Source organism: Hydra vulgaris, chromosome 11 (assembly GCF_038396675.1).
Source record: "Hydra vulgaris chromosome 11, alternate assembly HydraT2T_AEP".
In the NCBI taxonomy this organism is placed as follows: Eukaryota; Metazoa; Cnidaria; class Hydrozoa; order Anthoathecata; family Hydridae; genus Hydra; species Hydra vulgaris.
The window spans coordinates 7,923,769-7,944,477 of NC_088930.1; the positions used below are offsets into that span (position 1 = coordinate 7,923,769).

A 20,709-nucleotide genomic window follows, 5' to 3' on the forward strand; every position below is an offset into this window, starting at 1 on the left:
GTTTTTAAAGTATTTGATACACTTGGAAAGTGTCCCAAAATAAATCTTTTTCATAAGATGTTAGTTTTTAAGAATGTTGTAAAAGAGTTTGATAAAATTGAAAAACCGACGATAAAGACTTATGCAAAAGATTTGGGTCTTTTAGACAAAGATGAAAAAGACAATTCATATATACCAAGTAAATTTTTTAGGTGTTTTTTGTTTTTAAAGTTTAGTTTTGACTTTGGCTTTCAATTTTAAAAATCTAATTTTATATAATACTAGAAAACTGAAGGCAAAGACAAACTATGTTTCTACAATAACCATTTGGTTTTTGTGAAAACGAAAAATTTCAAAATATGATATCTCATCTAAAAACAAAGCTTAAAATTTTCTCCAACGATTCATTATATGATACACATAAAATAATCATTAACACATATGTTTTTTATAATGGTTTTTACTTTTCCCCAATGACTTTTTAAACACTTTTGCCAAATATTTTTGCTAAAATCCGAAAATTTTCATTGAAATCTGAGGAAACTTTTTACGGAAATAATTAAACAATTAAATGGAGCAAATCTATAATTAGAACAAGTGTTTGAAGTTTCAAATCTATTTGAAAGTTGTAACTTGAGAAATTTGGTTTCAAATTTTCTAGTTTTGTCTCTTTTTTTTTGGGTTTATTTTTAAATAAGGTCATAATTTATACAACTCTGAAATTTTTTTTCCCTCTGTTTTAACATAGAATAAAACTTTTACAACTTCAGAATATAAGATAAAAAATAATAATTAATAGAGACAGGGTGAGTCCCTGTCTGTAGGAAGATGAGGATGGCCATACGTCATTGCAATCTCTTCATTAAGCCGCTTTAACAAAATTTTGAAAGAATATTGTAATATGTTATAATATACGTCATAAAGTTTAAATAAAATGTTGTATGAAATGCCAAGTGGGCTAATAAAACTATTATGCAAAACAAACAAAAAGTAAAAATAAAACAAGTTTTAACAACAACTCGTATTGAATTTAACCCAATAATGTTTCTCAAGCTTCAAACATTTCTTTTTTTGTGTTAAGCTTGAATGAACTTAAGGAATTTACCTTACCCTTAAATCCTTTTTTAAAGGTGTTCCATATTTTTTTCTGCAAGCGTGTTTTTGTAAACTATAAACTTTCTTAAGCTTTGATGTTTGAATACTTAGATTTTCTAAAATGCATCACTCCAATAGTAATGTCTTTTTTGAAATTCAGCAACTTAGTTTAGACGCTTTATTTGTTTTATTTACTTTAGTATTTAAATCAGACGACAAAACATTTATTATTTAAAAAAGCTAGATTTAGCAATTGTAATTTGAGTTGGTAAATCTTAGTAAATAAAATATTGGATTAAACTATAAAAAATGGGCAGAAAATATTTATTTTTTAGAGAAAAATAGCGAAATGTTAACTTACTAAAAACAAATAACAAGTCCGATTGAAAGATTGCCACAAAAAGTTACTTAAGGTATAACTTGCTGCCGAGTCGTGTTTTAGACGTGTTATAAACGAATTGTTATACAAGTTATAACTTGAGGCCGAGACATCGACTTCGTTTAAAAGGTTACGAATCAAATTTTAAAGTGTTTAAATGTAAGTTATTGTCAAACGACTAAAAAGTGAGAAGTGCTTTACAAAGCTTTGTGTAAGAGATCGTCCGTAATGTACGTACGCACGGATGGGGGAGAGGAGTCTGCAAATAACTTCTATAAGATGGAGGGGAAGGGGCCCAAGAGGTTAATTTATAATTAAGGAGACATTAAATTAAAAATATATCATAAAATGTAGGGTAGCTAGGTTAAAAGCGTAGGCACTTTTTGGGAAGTGAAGGGTACTCAAAAAAGGGTATAGCAAAATGCGAGAGATGTGAGGGGGGGGGGGAGTGTCGAAATAAAAACGTACGTTCTTTTTGGACAACCCCTAATAAGAATTTTAAATGACAGAAAATCAGGCGGATATGGGTACGTGTTAACAATCACGGTACCGGATCTTGTGATCTTTTCACGGATCGAGTTAACTTAGACATTTATAAAAAAAACATTCGAAAACACCTTTCAAAATTTATTATCGAGCTTTTTCATGGAGGAAACCAAGCTCGGAACTTTTAGCAAATACTTAATAGTAATCATATCAAGACGACATACCAGAATATTGTCCACTACATTGTAATTATACGAAGACTACATATCCGTTTTAAAAGACTATTAATCATTTAGGTATATAGATCATGAGAGTTATAAACAAAAACAATAATAATTTTCTGAGTTTGTTATTTTTATTTTATTATTGTTATTATTACTTGCTAAAGGCCGTGAGACGTATGTTATTTTAAAGATGTAACAAACTTATTTTGCATTTAAACTAAGTGATGATTTTCTCTTATATACTAATTTTAGAAAGGATAGTAGAACTGATTGAGGAAGCCTTGTGATTGATAAACATATAAAAAACGAATTGCTTAACCAAAACTCAACTTTTCATCATAAATAATCTGTTTATAAATAGACTGCCCGGTTAAAATTAGGGAGGAGCAATTAATCTTTATTGAATATCAATAAACGAATATTGTAATCAAGAAAAAAATAAAAATATACACCAAAAAGCGATTCACGCTTACGCAATTTGCTTTACGGTGTATGTAATACGTTTACAACACTATCATCATAACTAAAGCTTTTGTCACCTCAACGACCAGTATCTATGCCAGTGCAACCACAACCACCACCATTAACTACACTATCTCAGCCACTGTCTTCTGAATCTTCGTTATGCAATTACATCCAGAAACAATGCAATCAGAGAAAAATCGCTCCGATTATTTGCAACTTTTTATTTGTTAAATGAATGAGTGGAAACAATTATATTTGTTTCACGAATATTCGTAACACATCTATTGAGTGAATGAGTATTCTTCATTCAGTTATTATTTAACGAATAAAATGAAAGCGTACAATTATTTGTAGCTTTTTGACTAATACTGGTTCAAGTATTCATTTATCAAATAGTTACCTCGCTCTAACTTTTTTGCTTGTTTGCAGTTTCTTATTAACCATCAATAAAAAGCAAAATTTTTAACATTCTTAGCCAATTTATTTTCTGTAACATGTTTTTTTTAGCTTTTTTTTTTTAAAAAGTTAAAAAAGACAAGCGACAATTATGACCACATAATGAGTGATGATCACATAATGAGGAATGATCATATGATTAATGATGATCACATGATGTGTGATGATCACATGAGTGGAAAAAAAACTAATAATTAATAGTTATATGAATTAAATAAAAAACAAAAACAAGATAAAAGTTACACAAACTTATCTCAGAGGTTAGAGTTCTGGTTTTTAGGTTCAAGGGTATTTATTTAAATGTTAGGTGAAGTGTATTTGGTGAGAAAATTAAATATGATACTCTAATTTACAATTTAAAAAACAAAAAAACAATAAAAAAAACTTTAAAAAAATAACAATAAAAAAAAAAAAGTTGCAATTAAGAATAAAAAATATACGTTTTACCTCACCTTGCATTTCATTAATATTGTGCTGATAAATACACGTTTCAGATTCCACTAGTAGAAGATCATTGTCGGAGTCCATCTTTGGAACATATAGTTTCACAAAAATTTAAATAAATAAAGAGAAATAATTATAAAAAGCATAAAACATGTCATGCTTCATAAATTAAGTAAACTATTTGTTTTTTAAATTTTCACTTTTTTTTTTTGAAAGCAAAAGTTTTTTTTTTTATTTATTTGTGCAATTAGAGCTACAAAGATCACAATAAAAATGGTAACTCATTTTCAACAAACGTTCCGGGCACAACAAACGTCCCTGGCACTTTTATTTATTATCAAGTTCTTTTAGAAGTTCTGAAAATCTATAATTAAAATTTTTTTTAGCTGTCTTGCGGCGCTCAATCTTGTTAGCACAAATAAAAGCTTTCAAATTCTCTTTTAACCAAGAAAATAAATTAAAAACTGAGATTTCCTATATTCTTGAATAAATAAGTTTATATGAAACTTTTTTTTTGTGAGAAAATGTTTTATACTTTTCCCAAAAACCGCGTTTCCAATATGTAACATCTGTCGGGCCCAATATCAACGCTAAAAGCAAACACGCTAGTAAAACAGTAATGAAGTAGTAGTTTACTTATCCGCATAACTTATGAATAAGAAGCAGTAAACTTATTTAAGAAGTTAACTTATTTCACCAACAAGAGTTAGTTTACATCAATCTGTGTTAATCATTTCAAAAAATATTTCTGCAGTTAGTTACATACTCTTCAAAACTTGCTGAGGAAAGTTAATAAATGAGGCAAAAAAGCATTCTGTTACGATATATACAATTACATCAGTTTAAAAAAAAAGTATTCAACCCAATCCAAATAATAACTAAACGTTACTCTATCATCAATATAAAGAAAGAAAAAATTCTTTAACTAAAAGATACGTCAATAAGAGGGATAATAAAGAAAGAAAAAATTCTTTAACTAAAAGATACGTCAATAAGAGGGATAATAAAGAAAGAAAAAATTCTTTAACTAAAAGATACGTCAATAAGAGGGATAATAAAGAAAGAAAAAATTCTTTAACTAAAAGATACGTCTATAAGAGGGATAATAAGAGTTTAAAAATAATAAGAGTTCAAACCCAACCTCCTAGTTTTGCAACATCAGTTAGGAAGGAGGCGTGAACTTCCAATTAAATGCTCATCCGCAGCGCACTGCTATAAGACCGTAAGGACTTCCTTGGACACCTAAATAAAATAAAAGCAAAAATATAAAAACAAAGAAAAAAACAACAACAAACAAACAAAGAAATAAAAAGAAAAAAAATCAATATCAAATGTTTCCTTTACCCTTGCTGTAAAAATGCTCTGATTTACTTGAACAACTGTATACTGATCGGCGATTGATGATAGAATAACTGTATACTGATTGGTAATCAGTGAAAGAACAACTATATACTGATCGTTGATCGATGATAGAACAATTGCTTACTAATCGGCATAGATTAGGGTGCTACGGATGGTGTATTTTTATAATAAAAAAAATATATATATTTCTTTATAGTAAAAAAAGTTGCTTGAACGAAAATGTTATCAAAGATAAATAATATTATTTGTAATAATAATATGTTTCCAAAAGTAGCACCTTTTGAATTATTTTAATTTTATAATAATTTTTATTTGATATTAATATTAATATTTGTTATAGAAATATGTTGATAAAAATATTTTCAAAAAAAATATCATAAATAAATTTATTTTATACTAAGAAGCATTAAAAAATAAAATAATAATAATTTAGCTATATTTAGTTCTAATACTCTATTTAAAAGTTTCTTTACCTTATTTTTGTACCAGCTAATAAATTTCGGAGTTATTCCAAACATTTGAAACAACCCGAAATATAAACTTTTCGACAGAAAAAGCAAAAAAAGATATATGTAAGGCTGTAACACCATCTTAACTTATTGCGAGGAATAATTAACTAGAAAATTTTAGACAATCTTTATGGGGAGCACAGAAAGATTGCTAAATTTAAAATAAGAATATGATTAACCTGATATGTAATTGCTGTGCTTTCATTAAAGCGTTGCTTTGACACACAAAATTGTAATATATTGTCATTAAATTTAATTAAAACTAGGCATTTTTTCGCATGTATGAGCATAAAAATAATAAGTTTTTATTATCGCTGTAATACAAAAGTATGATATTTATTGGAATGGGTTGTTTAACTCCTGGAGAGATCTTAAGAATTATATTTATAGTTAAAAATCAAAAACCATAAGCGTTATAAAGCAAAACAAAATTTAACCAAATCTGTTTCTCATACTACAAATTATATAAGTATAAAAAATAGTTTTCCATATGGAGAGAACCATTTTTTAGTAAATAGCTTTAACCTGTGTCGCCAAATGCGTCAGTGTAAAAAAGGTTTATTTCCAATAGCTAGAAAAGCATTTTATAATAATCTTTATCAAATGTTTGACGTTCCTGTAATTTTTCTTTCAAAAAGTGTTTTAATAGAACACTGTTAGTTTAGAATAGAACTGTTTTGCAAATGCTACTCACGAAGTGTAGCCTTTCCCAAGTTGAATTACGAAATAAAACTATTTTGCTATATACAAAAGTAGCGCTTACGGAAGTTGCACTTGCGAAATGAGCTCTTTCGCTAAACGACGTTTTTAAGTCTAGGAAAAAAATTTGTTGGCCAAACGGATATAATCGTAAAAAATAAAACTTTTTTATACCAAAATGTTTATAATAAAACATTATTATCAGTATTGCAACATATGAACATTTTAAGGTTTTATTTTTTAAAATAATGATAATAACAAAACTTATTGGCATCGCAACCTGCGAAACAGTTCTTAATGAAAATAAACTTACGAAACGCGGCATAATAAGTATATTTAGTTACGTTTTATGATAAAATACGTATAATTAACTAAGTAATTAAAATACCAATTTTTTATATGATACTGATAAGTTTCAGTTTTAAACTTTTATAAAAAAACCGAGACTTTCATAAAATATACTTTTTAGAATGTCATTTAATGAATAAGAATTAAATAAAGAAGATAACTTAAACATACGAATGCAATTGCGTAATCGGGAAACAATGCCTATGTTGAAATCAAAAAAAGACCTAATTTAAATGATGAATGCTAAAACTTAATTATGCAATAAAATGCTTAAAAATAGCTCTCACTTGTTTTCAAATAAAATAATTTTATGTTTAGTCAGTTTCAATTTTTTTATTTTTGAGGTGGCCTGTTATATGCGCTTTCGCTTTTATTACCTCAATAACAACAAGTAAATTTAAAAAAATCTAAAGACATTCTTTTCAATGATTCTTTCTAAAATGTTTTCCTTTATAAAAAAAAAGTCAAGGTGGGAAGGGTATTTGTTGCCCCTTGTGTTGTTGGCCCTGATAATGTTTTTATTTTCAACATCCCAACGTTATTGGGACTATACAACTGCTAAAAGTTTTAAAGCTCTAGCTAATTTGGAGAGCAGTAAAAATTTAGTTGCAAGATTTTGCAGCAAAAAAGCGGGCACATACAATGCAACCCTTCCCCGGGTCTTTGTCCCTGGAAACAACTTTAACATAAAAGCTCACCAGGACTATACAAGCGCTGAAAGATTCAGAGCAGTTGTTAGTCTGAAAGGTAGCGATAAATTAATTGCAAGATTCAGTAAAAAGGGAACCAAATACTTTATTAAGTTTTTATATATGAGAAGATAAATAGTAAACCTCTATTTCTGCTAAGCCAAAGGCAATAAACAACCGAAAGTCGGAAGTAAACCAAAGTTGGTACTTGATAAATATAAACATATATAAACACTGACATAGAGACATTTAACGGAGGGAGCGTTTTCCTTTCCCTAAAAACTAACTCAAAGTTTCAGTTTTTTCTATTTAAATTTTAGCTGCGTTAGGCCCTCTTAATATATAAATATATCTATATATATGAATATATCTATATATATCTATATATATGAATATATCTATATATATATATTTATGTGAATATATCTATATATATCTATATATATGAATATATATATTAGGGTGTTCCAAAAAAATGACTTTTTTGAATTTCAACTAACATTGCTTTACATAAGGTGCCCCAACCTTGATATTACTAATAAATTTTTTTTTTTTTCATGATTAGATCACTCCATGACTTCCCTCAATGGGTCCAAAGGTCATTTTTTGCCCCTTTTTTGCCCATATTTTGGACTAACTGAGGGGAGTGTTACCATTATCCAAATTGATTTTTCTTTCTATTTTTTTGTTGTTTTATCTTTTTGAAAGAAATTAAAATATAATGTTAAGCTTAATTTTTTTTTTTACTTGAACAATGAAGATTAAAAAATTCAAAAATATTGATTTATTTTACAATATTTCATTATCTTTGTCCTATGTACCATTTTAATGTGTTTTTTGTTAAATTTTAAATACACATATATTTGCTTCATTTTGTCAACAATTACATTTTACCTTGTATACGCAATTTGATTTTTAACTTACTTAATATTTTGGTTAACATTTATCTTTTCAGTAACTAATTAACTTAAAAAGAGTTACATAATAGTAAAATGCCTCCAAAAAAGAAGTTGAAGCTTACTCGAAATAAGACTGAAGTATTTCTAGTAAAGAAAGTTATAGAAAATCTTTCATGTTATAAACTTCCTACTGGCACAGAGATTCTGCAATACTTCCTTTATCTAAGAGACTTGAATCCCAAAGTAAAGAAAACGGTTTTAATTAGGTGTCATTTCGAAATTAATTCATTTGAGCTCAGATGCCCTCCACAAACTGACTGTTGTGTAATGTCTAAATTGGTAATGCCATGGAATCTTGCAGGATTCCCTATCATAACCTTAGAAAATATCAGGTAAATTATGAATTCAAAATTTATCAACAAATTTATTATCTTTAATTTAAACATTGAATAAATTTTCCATTTTAAAGAAAGAAGATTGATAAAATGGTGAACAACTATTGCAAGTTAAAGAAGAATAGCAAAAGGAACAGCCCAACAGATACAAAAAGGAATGAGGAATTTTTTGAAGAAATATTAAAATGCTTTTGGATTAGTAAAAAAAAAGAAGAACTAATTGATGATATTATGAAAGACAGGAGAAGGACATCCAAAGCCAAAAATGAAGATATTGCGTTTATCTTTGACCAACTTGGAAATAGGATGAGAAGAATAGGAACAAATGATGAAAGGTTTACATACACTATTAAGAGATCCCACAAAAAATTGTGTTCTATGTTTAACATGGAAAGTAAACTAAACAATGGTAACAATCTATATAGTTTAGACAACTCTTCAAGCAGTGATAATAATTCTGACTGTGAATATGTAGCAGATATAAAAAAAGAACAATCTACCTCTGTTGTTTTGTTACCAAAAAATATTTAAAAAAAAAACAGCTCTCACAGCAATAGGTGAGGGACTTTCAGTTAGACAACACACTGCAATAGTGGCAAGTGTTATTGCAAATTCAAGAGGTGATGTTACTAATTTTGCAATATCTTCTTCAACTGCGTTTAGAGTTGCAGAGGAAGTTGTAACTAAAGAAGGAGAAAAGATTAAAAAACACATTACTGAACTTGTTAAATCTTCATCATTTCCAATTATTCTCCATTTTGATGGAAAAATAGTTAAAGAGTTTACAAACGGAATAGAACATCAACTTGACAGACTGTTTCCGTCAGAATAGATGGACAGAGTGAGCTTCTTGGGGTTCCTCATTTGAACTCTTGCACTGGAGAAACACAGAAAAATACAATCATAAAACTTCTTCATCAATTTGATATTTTTGATAAATTACAAGGATGCGTTTTTGATACAACTTCTGTAAATACTGGTAATAAAAAGGGTGTGTGCATTAGATTAGCTGCAGAGCTTAATAGACCTCTACTTCTCCTAGCATGTAGGCATCACATCTATGAAAGGCATATTATTCACTGCTGAAACATTTATCCTTGTAGTAAAACAAATGGCCCAGATAATCCATTATTTAAGAAGCTTAAAGATGTATGGAACTCAATTGATCAAAATTCCATTGTTTTAAACAAAGTAAAAATTGAAGACATTTCTGATAGCTGGCTGCAAGTACAGTTCAAGGAAGCCTTATCTTTCTCTCAAAATATTATTAGAATGAAAACAATGAAAAAGGTATTTAAAATTTTGAATAAACTGAATTTTCTGTAATAAAATAAGTTTAGTACTGTTTTGTGTCTAAATAAATAGTTTTTTTTAGGATGGGTGTGGGTCTGATTATCTAGAGTTAGTGGAATTGACAACAATGGTTTTATCTGGTGATGAACAGTACAAACTAAGAAAACCTGGGCCTGTACACCATGCCAGGTTTATGGCAAAAGGAATATACTTTTTGAAAATGTATCTCCTTATAGACAACATTTCTAGCTTGACAGATTTCGAGAAGAAAGAAATAAATGATATGGCATTCTTCACAGCTATATTTTACACTGAGTGGTTTATAAAGGCTGAAATTCCTGCTATTGCTCCATATCAGGTGACATTTCTATGTTTTAAAAGTTTTTAATCATTTCTTTGAAAATTTTGTGTAATATTTAATAGTCTAAAAATCTTTAGGATATGAAAGCTCTTTGGCAGATGGTGAGATACTCAAAAATCAATCCTGTCCAGGCAAAACCTGTTATAGAGTCTCTAAAGAGACACACCTGGTACATAGACCCAAATATTCTAGTTATGTCTCTTGTTGACAAAAATGTACAAGAACGGAGTGACATTGCCAAGAAGTTGTACTCAACCCCAAGACCAACAACTTATGCCATAGAGAGACATCAAGTTAATTTAAATATACTGAACTCCCTTATGTTTGATGATGATACTCCCCCAAGTTTGATCCCGCTTATAACTGACCAGAGTTGGTTAATTTTTCATATCTTAAACCATGCAAATGCTGAAGTACAGTGGCTTAAGACTCCATCTGAGACATGGGATCTAAATGACTATTACCTAGAATTCAAACAATTTGTGAATAATCTTGAAGTAGTAAATGACTGTAGTGAGAGGGCTATAAAACTAGTTCAGGTATCTATTTTTTATGTTTGGTACTTACTGTTTATGTTAAAAATCTCAATTTATTTCACAAGCTCATTACTTTTAAATATTGTTTAATTGGAACTGATCAATAAATCGCACAATGAGGATAAAAGACAAAGTACCTTCCTTGTATCAAACAAATATAAGAGCGAATGAACAATTAAAAAAAAATATGATTATGTAAAAAATTCTTTGTTTACAAAATAAATTTATAAGCATAAACTATGTTTGACAACTAATTACTTAAGAAACTAATCATAAATATGATTTTATTACGTAAATATGAATATCTTAATAAGTAAAGTATCTTGTTAACAAGCAGAACACTAATAAAGTGCAAAAAAGCTTAAAAATGCCTTTTTTTTGAATTTTTTGATCTTCATTGTTCAAGTAAAAAAAAAATTTAAGCTTAACATTATACTTTAATTTCTTTCAAAAAGATAAAACAACAAAAAAAAAGAAAGAAAAATCGATTTGGATAATGGTAACACTCCCCTCAGTTAGTCCGAAATATGGGCAAAAAAGGGGCAAAAAATGACCTTTGGACTCATTGAGGGAAGTCATGGAGTGATCTAATCATGAAAAAAAAAAAATTTTTATTAGTAATATCAAGGTTGGGGCACCTTATAAAAAGCAATGTTAGTTGAAATTCAAAAAAGTCATTTTTTTGGAACACCCTAATATATATAGATATAGAGAGAGAGATGTAAAAACTATTGAAGAATTATTTAACAACATTATTTTATTTAAATAATAAATAATAACATTTTTTTGTATAACAATTTAATGAATGCTTTCGAGTGTACTCAACGCCGTTAATGCAAGTTCTCAAACTTTTTTGACTTGTTTGTTCTCGGTGATAACAAACATATTTTTTTTCCGGTCTGCAACATTTGTTTTTAAACAATATGATATGTTAAGTTTTAAAAGATATGTTAAGTTTAAACAATATCTATATATATTGTTTAAAACTTAACATATCTTTCGCGATGGAGTATGAAAATATGTATATATATCTTCTACAAAAAAATAAAAAATATGTATATTCAAATAAAAAATATATATTAATCTATGATAATTTAAAGACCGGAATTTTAGTTTAATAGTTTAATGGCATTATAAAATAGGGATGGCTCATATCACAGTAATGTTTGAATTTTGAGCTTAGACTTTTAAATAAACCTTAAGAGGTTTAACTTTAAAAGTCTAACTAGTCGTATGTCAATTTGTGTGTTCTTCACACTCATACTAATAAAAACTTTCATATAAAATGGAAAAAACAGATTTTAAACTTGAAATAACTAATTTTTTTCGACCTTTAATATGTTTGCAGACATATGACTGGTTAGAAATTAAACATATAACTTAAAACTTGTTTGAAAAAGTTGTTTTCTTAGTTTAATGCTTTATCTTCATTGAGAGCAGCACTATTTTATACCAAGATATGGTCCATCAACTATAAAGCAAAATTTTATATCTAAACTTGAGTAATTAAAAAAAAATTTAACTTTGTTTGATTTGAGACAAACTAAAGCGCTAGGAGAAAAAAAAACTTTTTTTTCTAAAAATTATTCGGGTTAAAAAAATGCAGCGAAACATAACCTTGTTATAAAAACCCAAAATTCGTGTATTTTCCAGTACATGCATTAACCGCGTTGAGTATTCCGTAAGAGCACATTCCGAAACGCTCCTTCCGTAAGGAACTGTTTCGCAAGTATTCTTTCGAAATGATTTGTTTCGCAAATTTCTTTTCGTAAAGGGTTATTACGGAATAATTATTATTTATTTTTTTCGTATAATGCGTTACGGAAGGTGAATTTGCGCAAGAACAACTTCCGCAATACCAACTTGAAATACGGAAGATAAAAATGCGAAATTTTCGTAAGTTTTTGTTTACAGCGAACAACCCTAGTTTAGAACATAAAAGTATTCTTAATAAAAAACATTATTATTTTTTTACGATTGGTTAAAAAAATGGTAAAAAAAAAAACGCTCCCGCATTTGATTTTTTTATCCAATGTCAACTTTGGATGAAAGAAATAAAAGCGAACCAAAAACCAAACAACTCCACTTCCGCCAAAAACCAAACAACTCTACTCCCGGATGGTTTTTTTACAGCTATGTAATTTTATATCTGTAGTTACAACAGCAAATTTTCATATTTATATAGGGTAGAGCGGGCATATTGGGAGAGTGGGGCATAACGGGACAGCTAAGCCTGAAGTCTTATATCTCATCTAAAAATTAATTTTTCTCGAAAATTTTATTTGTACTTTATTGTTGTAAAAAAAAGTTAATTTGGATCAGTAAGTTTGTGCAAAATAAAATTTTCCATAAGCAATGTAACGACAAATGATTTATCTTGAAATATTGCTAACTCGCTTTATTTATTAAAGATTTAGATTTTTTAGACAGTTTTTTTTAACTTTTTGAATATTATTAATCTAAATAAAATGACTTTTGCGGCGCTATTGGAACAACACGTTAATTAAATAATTGACTACATTACTACCATATGATGCTGTTTACAATTTGATCATTTTATTTTTAAGCTAAAATACTATTTTTCTTATTTAGAAAAGAAATATTAGTAATAAGTTTTAAGAAATTGTTATTTTTGTAACCTAACTTGAATTAGTAATAGTATTTAATGCAAATAAGAATGGTAAGAAATTAAATAAAAAAGATCAAATTGAAACGGAATGCAATTTTAGCTGTGAGTAAAAATGAACTAGAAAAGCGGCTAATACATATGGCATATTTAAATTTGTTCCACATTGTTATACTGTTGACATGCCCCAGTAAACACACAAACGTCTATTAAACGTTAAAACAACGTTTTTACAGAACGTTTTGATTTGATCTATTATCTGTTTAGAATGAAATCCAGGTTAACGTTTAGAACAAACGTCCATAAAACGTCTATATTCAAACGTATTTTTGAATATAATAGACGTAAGACGTCTATTATAGTATTATTTTACGTATATAAAGCGTTTAGATTTGGTCTAATTTACGTTTAAATCTAGTCAAGTTAACGTATATAAAGCGTTTAGATTTAGTCTAAGTAAACGTATATTAAACTTTTAGATCTTTTCTAAAAGTTTCCTTGATTTAGTTAACCTAATTTCAATTTATTTAAGTTTTAAAACTAATATAAATTAAAATTACGTTATAACTTTTTAAATTTATATAAGTTATAAGAGCTATAAAGGTCTTGAAATTTATAAGATATAGGGGAGAGTGGGGTATTGGCGAACACCTAAGCGGGAATGCGAATTAAAGACACCAGTTATACAAAATTGATCATATTTATTGCTTATCAATTAGTTTAACTACTCAGTCACAAACCCTCAAAAGCAATTTTTAAAAATCTTATTATAAAAATAAAAATTTAAGGCAAAAATAAAACTCTTGGTGTTCGGAATTACCCTACCTACGTGGGGTAATTCCGAACACATCGGGGGGCAATCACAAACACTGTTGTGTAATAATGAATAAAATGCTAATTGGAATAACTAAGTCTAAAAATTATATTATGCAACAACAACAACAAAATAGGAGTGGCTTTATTGCCATAGAAGCTCCAACAGAGTGTTACTCAAGAAAAAAGTTGCATAAAATTTTCAGAAAAAGTTAAAATCAAATCATAGTAAACAACATCCGCAGCTTCATTGCACTACTGCACGTCTGGAACTGAGCATAGGATCCCTTATCAGCAGGTAAAAAAAAATTGTCGAATTTATTTTTTTACAATGCTGTTTTGACCATGTTCGGAGTTACCCCGCGTTCGCCATTACCCCACTCTCCCCTAGTTATAAAAGCAATGAAATTTAAAAAAAAGATATAGTTATAAATGACCTAGTCTTAATTTTGATATTTTTTATAACTATTAAAATATGTTATAAACTTTTATACTAAACTACTTATACTATAATTTTATTTTTTTAAACTATATATAAAGTTATAAACTTATATAAACGTTTTCATATAGTGGGGATATAGAGAAAAAATATTTGCGCGCTATACTTGTTTATGTTTCGATAAATAAAAAAAATCAAACGATCAATCTTTTTGCAGTGGAAATTTTATAGTAACAATTTCTGTTAAATATTTTTAAATTTAATTTAATTAGCAAAAAGTAAAAGTTTACATTAAGTCAAAGATTACTAATAAAATTAATAAACTCATAAACAAATATTTTGGATGACTGTTTTCTCTGGTTTATGCATTATCAAAAATCTTCCAAGAATACTGTCTACCGCTTGTTCATCATGCACCTGTTTGTGCAACATCATCTTAAAGATTCGTATTCTGATCGTTTGATTTCGTAACCTGATTTGTATTTTCAAAAAACTAGGGTAAAATAGTTACCATTTTAAGTTTAATAAATCAAAATTGGAATTTCTAAGAACAACTTTACATAAAGAGGATTTTCTGAATGGAAGTTTCCGAAATTTCTTGTACCATCCATAAATATTTTTGAAACTAAAAATTTAGCGACTTGACATATGCAGTGGTTTTTACCAGCTCTGTTCCACCGATTTTCTTTAGCAAATGTAACTAAATTAAGCTAAAATGCATCTAATATAAAAAATAAATATTAAGTTTTTAAACCTCTTGGTTATTGCAAGATGAATACCTATTGTTACATAATCATACTAGCGTTTTCATGAATTTGGACTCTATATGAATTTGGACTCTATATAAAACTTAAGAAAAAAGTTCTTACAGCAGGACTTTCATAACGAGAGACCAGCAACTAATATTTTTTAACTGTGTCAATGTCGCCATCAATAATTTCTAAAACATCGGAGTCCATTGATTTGTTGGCATTTTGGAAGGTAGATTAGTAAAGTAGATTAGCAACTTCCATGAATTAAAATGGCGCACCCGACACTCGTTTATTATTATCAGTCGTTTTACATTTAGTTGTTGTAAGGAAGTGAATCTTGAAATCGCATTTAAGTCCAAGTTAATTATTGAGCCAATAAAAAATAAGTTTTTAATAAGTTTTTTTTTTCTTCGTTTTAATTATGCATATTTAAACAGCGTGACTTAAGCTGTTAAGTGAGTTTTCTGACCAATGCCAAAATTACAATATTTTAATATAATAAACGTTTATTAAGCGTTGATTAAACGTTTAGAATAACGACTTATGTCAATATAACGTTTGATCGTCGTTTAATAAACGTATATATTGAAAAATTTAAAGCTATAAATATATAAATATTTACGTTTAATTAAGGTCGATTAAAGGTTTACAATGTTGACTAATATAAGTCGATATTCTAAACATTAGATCGACGTTTAGTAAACTTATATATAAAATAGTTTGAAATATACATATCAAATCAAGCGTCAATTTTTAGTCAATAATAGGTCGCTAAACGTGTTTTACAACCGATTTTGAGTAAATATTGACCAATTCTAAACCAATCTGGGTTTATTGGGGCCAGCTTATCAAAAATATTGCCAAATAGTTTCAGGATATTTTTTGTGTGATTTAGGTGATCCATTATATTTTGTTTAATTTAATTTTTTTTTCCAGGTGCCCCAAGAAATCCTCACGGTCTTATCACGGAGCACCGCGGAAGAGCATTTGAAATGAAGTTCACGCCTTCTTTCTTACCGATGTTGTAAAACTTGCCCAGAGGTGGCGTTGAACCACGGATCTTATTTTTTTAATTTTGCTTAAGTTGTTATTTCTTTTTTGTGATGGATGATAATACGTGCGTTTAGTTTATATAGGTATGTTACTTTTTTGAGAGTTTGGTATCTGAACATCTTTAAATGATAGATAGCCTGCAATTTTATCATTTTTAAATTATTACAATTAACAAATAACTGCTGTTCTTTAACAGCCCCGCTTTTCCCCACCCACTTGCGAATTATGAAAATTTTGCTATTCGAGAGTTTTGTTACTTTGGTTGTCGTAGTTTATTTTTAGAAAGTGTTTTTTTGGTTTTTGGCTATTTCGTTTTCTTATATAATTGAACTTTAAGAAATTAAAAATAAATAGTGTGATTTGCAAAAAATAAAATTTTTTTTGCGGCGAACAGACATGTGCTTTTTTCAAGAAATTTATTTTTTTTAAATACACAAAAAAAAAAGCTTTTAATTTCGATGTATTTAAAATTTATGCTATATGACGCCAAGAGAAATAGGTAAGTTATTTTTAACAATACAGTCGAGTAACAATATTTTAGAGAATTATATAATAAATGTAGAGGAAATTTGCTCCCATCCAAGGGATGTCATCTTCAATGAGTTTTCGCAGATTAAGGAGGCGGAAGTTTTCAAATTAAGAGTCGAATTATTTAAAGAAATATTGGAACATTTTGACATAGAGCAGTTCTCGCAGCTAAACGTTATTCTAGAAACTAAAGATCCCGTCAAAAAAAATCTAACAAAACGATATAAGATAGTAACATGTCTTGATAATATTTATCTGCTGTTGATTTCTTTAGCAGAAAATCAACTGTATAAAGACTTTAACAAATTGCTTTCTAACTCCAAACAAGCTAGTCAGCAAATGTATCAACCATCAGATGTAAATATGGTGTTGATTTTGAAAGAGGTTTTTGATCGGTTAAAGCATTATAATTAGAAAATAAGAATATTATGCCAGAAATGCATTTATTACAGGTAAAATACGACGAACTACAAAAAACAAATTAGGAAATCGTGTAAAATCAATGTGCGTCACAATCTAACAATACAAGTAATTGTAAACCTCATAAATCGCAAAAAAATAAAAAATCTAATTTTCCGAATTCAATAAAATATAATTCCTCAAATCAAAAAAATACACTTCAAGAATTTCCTGTTTATTCCAATACAGAGGATTCTAATTTATATACAGATAGAAAAAAATAAAATTAGAGACTCCTACGCTACCGTGGTTAAAGCGCAAAACCCGGAAAAGGAAAACAGGAAAATAAAAAGATTTTGTAACAGATTATCAAGATTTCAAAGTGATAGAAAAAAATAATAAATTCATAAAGAGCCAAGTGGATAAGCAGAAAAAATGTATTATTCGAGAATCATATATATATATATATATATATATATATATATATATATATATATATATATATATATATATATATATATATATATATATATATATATATATATATATATATATATATATATATATATATAGGCAGAGTTTGTAACTCTATATCTGAAGAAGATCTATCAAACTACATGAATAAAGAAATAGGTATTACTCCTTTAGGCATTAAGCTTAATAGAGAAAACATGTACAACCGTTCTTTCAAAGTAAAAATTAATAGTTCTGAAAAAGGACTGGTACTAAACCCGATGTTTGGGATTATAACATTATTGTTAAACCGTTTAGAATGCGGTGAGAAGCACTAACAATTGAAAAACCACATCAAAATACCGGAAATCATTTGCCACGATTCTTAAACCATTCTTCAGCATTCACATGACTATCAAATTTTAAATCACAATGGGAGAAAAATCATTGAATTTAACTAAGACAAGTATAACACTTTGTGCATAAAACTGTCAAAGCTTTAAATCGAATTCATATTACATTTCTTAGTTGTTAAGGTCTTTCGACATTATTTTTATATCAGAGCACTGGCTTTTAAATATCTAGAGTTTTCTGTTAAATAACATTGCATTACTAACACACAAAGTTTTTTTTCAGGAGACAGAAAAAAATATACGCGGAAGACCATATGGAGGAAACGCTTTTATTGTACAAAAAAAATGTCGCCTTTTTACATAATACTTGAAGATAAAAACTATCTTGCTATTAAAGGCACACTTAACTATCATTACTATTTTTATTGGTGTTAACCTTTCATCTTGTCGCATTAATAACGAATCATACCCAAAATATTCTTCTCAGTTACAAACAACTACTTCAATCATGAAAAACTATGAGTATAAAGGAGAATTTATTCTTTTTGGAGACTTTCAGCCAAATAAAATATATGATTCAGAACTTCGTAAAAACAAAACAAGGAACAAATTGAATTGAATCAAATTAACTTGTTTTTGTCAATATAATCAACGGTGCTGGGCCCACTTATACATATCCACATAAAACTCTTTCTAATTCTTCTTACATTGACCATATTGCATCTTATAAACAGACAGAACAATGTTTTACAAATTGTCAGGTTATGCCACCTTCACCGTTTAACCTTAGTGATCACCTTCCGGTATCTACAAGTATTACTTTTAAAGGTACTGGCTTATGACACGAAATAAATAATATTACGCAAAAATATAATTCAATACCAAAACATGCATGGAAGAATAAAAGGTTAATTTATTTTTATAATCTCAATCTATCTAAAGCATTTACCAGTTACGCATTTAAGGAAGAAAAAATAGAAGCAGAAATTAAAAAAACATGCTTCTAAATCAAAAATGCTGCTCTCTTGGCTGTTAAAGAATGTTTCGGACAACAAGAATTTTATAAGTTTTCACAACCTTGGTGGACACCGGAGCTTAAAAGAATTAAAGAAAATTTCTCTTTTCATTTTAGACAATAGCAAAAATTCGTTTATAATAAGTCAGCAGAATGTATAGTCTACCAAAAAAATATATTTATTCCTGAAAAAACTTCCGTATAGCTGTAAAAGCGGCACATAACAAAAAAATTCACGGAAAAAACTAAAAATAAAGAACACCTACGCAATACAAATCCTCAATGATTTTGGGGCAATATTCGAAAAATCAAAAAAATTACTAATAATTGACTCTTTACAATTAACAAAATTGCAAAACAAAAACAAAATTGTAGAAGAGTTTATCCATCATTTCTAAAAACAACTTAATACGCCGCAATATACAAGTAACAAGTTCAATCCTCTCCAAATTCCACATTCAAGTAAAGAGCCTAATTTAAAAATCTCGACAGCTGAAATTGAAAAATGCATTTTAAAGCTTAAATATAATAAATCTTACGATTACTATCAAATAAGTGCTAAACATCTTAGAAACTCTCACAGCAACAATTCTCTAATGTTACTTTCGTCGTTTTATTACAGTATGTGAACAAATTGAAAGGTTCCATAAAGTTTATCAACCGCAACCATTATTCCATTAGTCAAATCTTATTAAACATCACTGGAAAATTGAAATAACCGTCGAGGAACCAGCATTTTACCAATTTTTACAAAACATATCTTATCATACACATATGTCCAGATATAACAGAAAGTCATTCCCATTAATTCGGTTTTAAAGAAAATAACTCTAACCACGCAGAATTTCTTCTGAGTGAAACAATAAAGCACTAAAAATATAATAACTCACCACTATATGTATTGAGTCTAGACGCCAACAAAGTTTATGGCAGTTGTAATTGAGAATTACTATTTGAGAAACTCTATTACCAGAAACAAATCCCATTATCTATAGCTCATACAATCTCATCACTATATCAAACAGGTACTTCTAATATATCATATCTTGAATGTACATCAAAAAAATTAGGCTGTCTCAGGGAGTGCGTCAAGGATCCATACTGCCGCCTCATCTCTAAAATATCTACACTGAAAATTTTGTTGAGAAAAGTTTTTAGAATCTAAAGTTGGAACTTTAATAAATGGGGTATACACAGGTGTCATTGTATATGCTGATGATATAGTTTTACAAAGTTCCAGTATACCTGGTCTTCAGAGTCTTACTAACATTATTCAAAAGTATGGAATATCGAACTTTATTAAACTAAATACAGAAAAAACTGATTTTTTAATATCTGGAATAAACTCTATTACAAATTGTGTTATTTGTATGAACGGGACTCCTATCAAGTCTCAAAGCAATCTAAAACATCTTGCATTTCTCAAATTTTTCTTGATTTAGTTGTTAAGGTCAAAATATATTTTAAACAAATCTAGATTTAATTTTCCGTTTTAATTAAATGGTGGATTCTGATGCGGAACCAAGATAGCATATACACCCTGGTAAAGAACTTTCTTACTTTACGCAAGTTGCCTGATGATCCCGTGGTGGAAACATACAGTATTATTTTATTGGCTGTTGTTAACTAGCAGGGCATATTTTGAGGACCTGGATCACG

At 28.3% G+C, this 20,709-nt stretch overlaps 2 protein-coding genes and 1 long non-coding RNA gene across 5 annotated transcripts in view; 2 read left to right on the forward strand and 1 right to left on the reverse strand.

The window, feature by feature from the left end:
- The window catches only part of LOC100199022 (beta-lactamase-like protein 4), a 102,790-nt gene extending 99,137 nt beyond the window's left edge, over nt 1–3,653 (reverse strand). Inside the window, exon 1 of one of the 3 annotated variants that reach the window (XM_065809968.1) lies at nt 3,537–3,653. In XM_065809968.1, coding sequence (XP_065666040.1) covers nt 3,537–3,612 — 76 coding nt within the window. In that variant the 5' untranslated portion in view covers nt 3,613–3,653. Of the gene's footprint in view, nt 1–3,531 lie in introns of all 3 variants that reach the window. The other 2 variants (XM_065809965.1, XM_065809970.1) reach the window with 2 other exon arrangements.
- LOC136087375 (uncharacterized) lies at nt 40–16,380 on the forward strand. Its single transcript, XR_010641755.1, has 2 exons — nt 40–178; nt 16,186–16,380. It is a non-coding gene; the product is annotated as an uncharacterized LOC136087375 (long non-coding RNA).
- On the forward strand, nt 9,801–10,709 carry LOC136087431 (uncharacterized). The gene is made up of 2 exons (XM_065810199.1): nt 9,801–10,080; nt 10,161–10,709. The coding sequence occupies exons 1-2, from the start codon at nt 9,850–9,852 to the stop codon at nt 10,707–10,709; spliced, it is 780 nt and encodes a 259-aa protein (XP_065666271.1). The 5' UTR covers nt 9,801–9,849.
- Nucleotides 16,381–20,709: the final 4,329 nt, after the last annotated feature.

Bases quoted from the DNA above. Each gene is read 5' to 3' on its own strand.
- LOC136087431 (XM_065810199.1), top strand. From the start codon at position 9,850: ATGGTTTTATCTGGTGATGAACAGTACAAACTAAGAAAACCTGGGCCT. The intron at 10,081-10,160 runs GTGACATTTCTA...AAAAATCTTTAG, and splicing joins CTGCTATTGCTCCATATCAG to GATATGAAAGCTCTTTGGCA.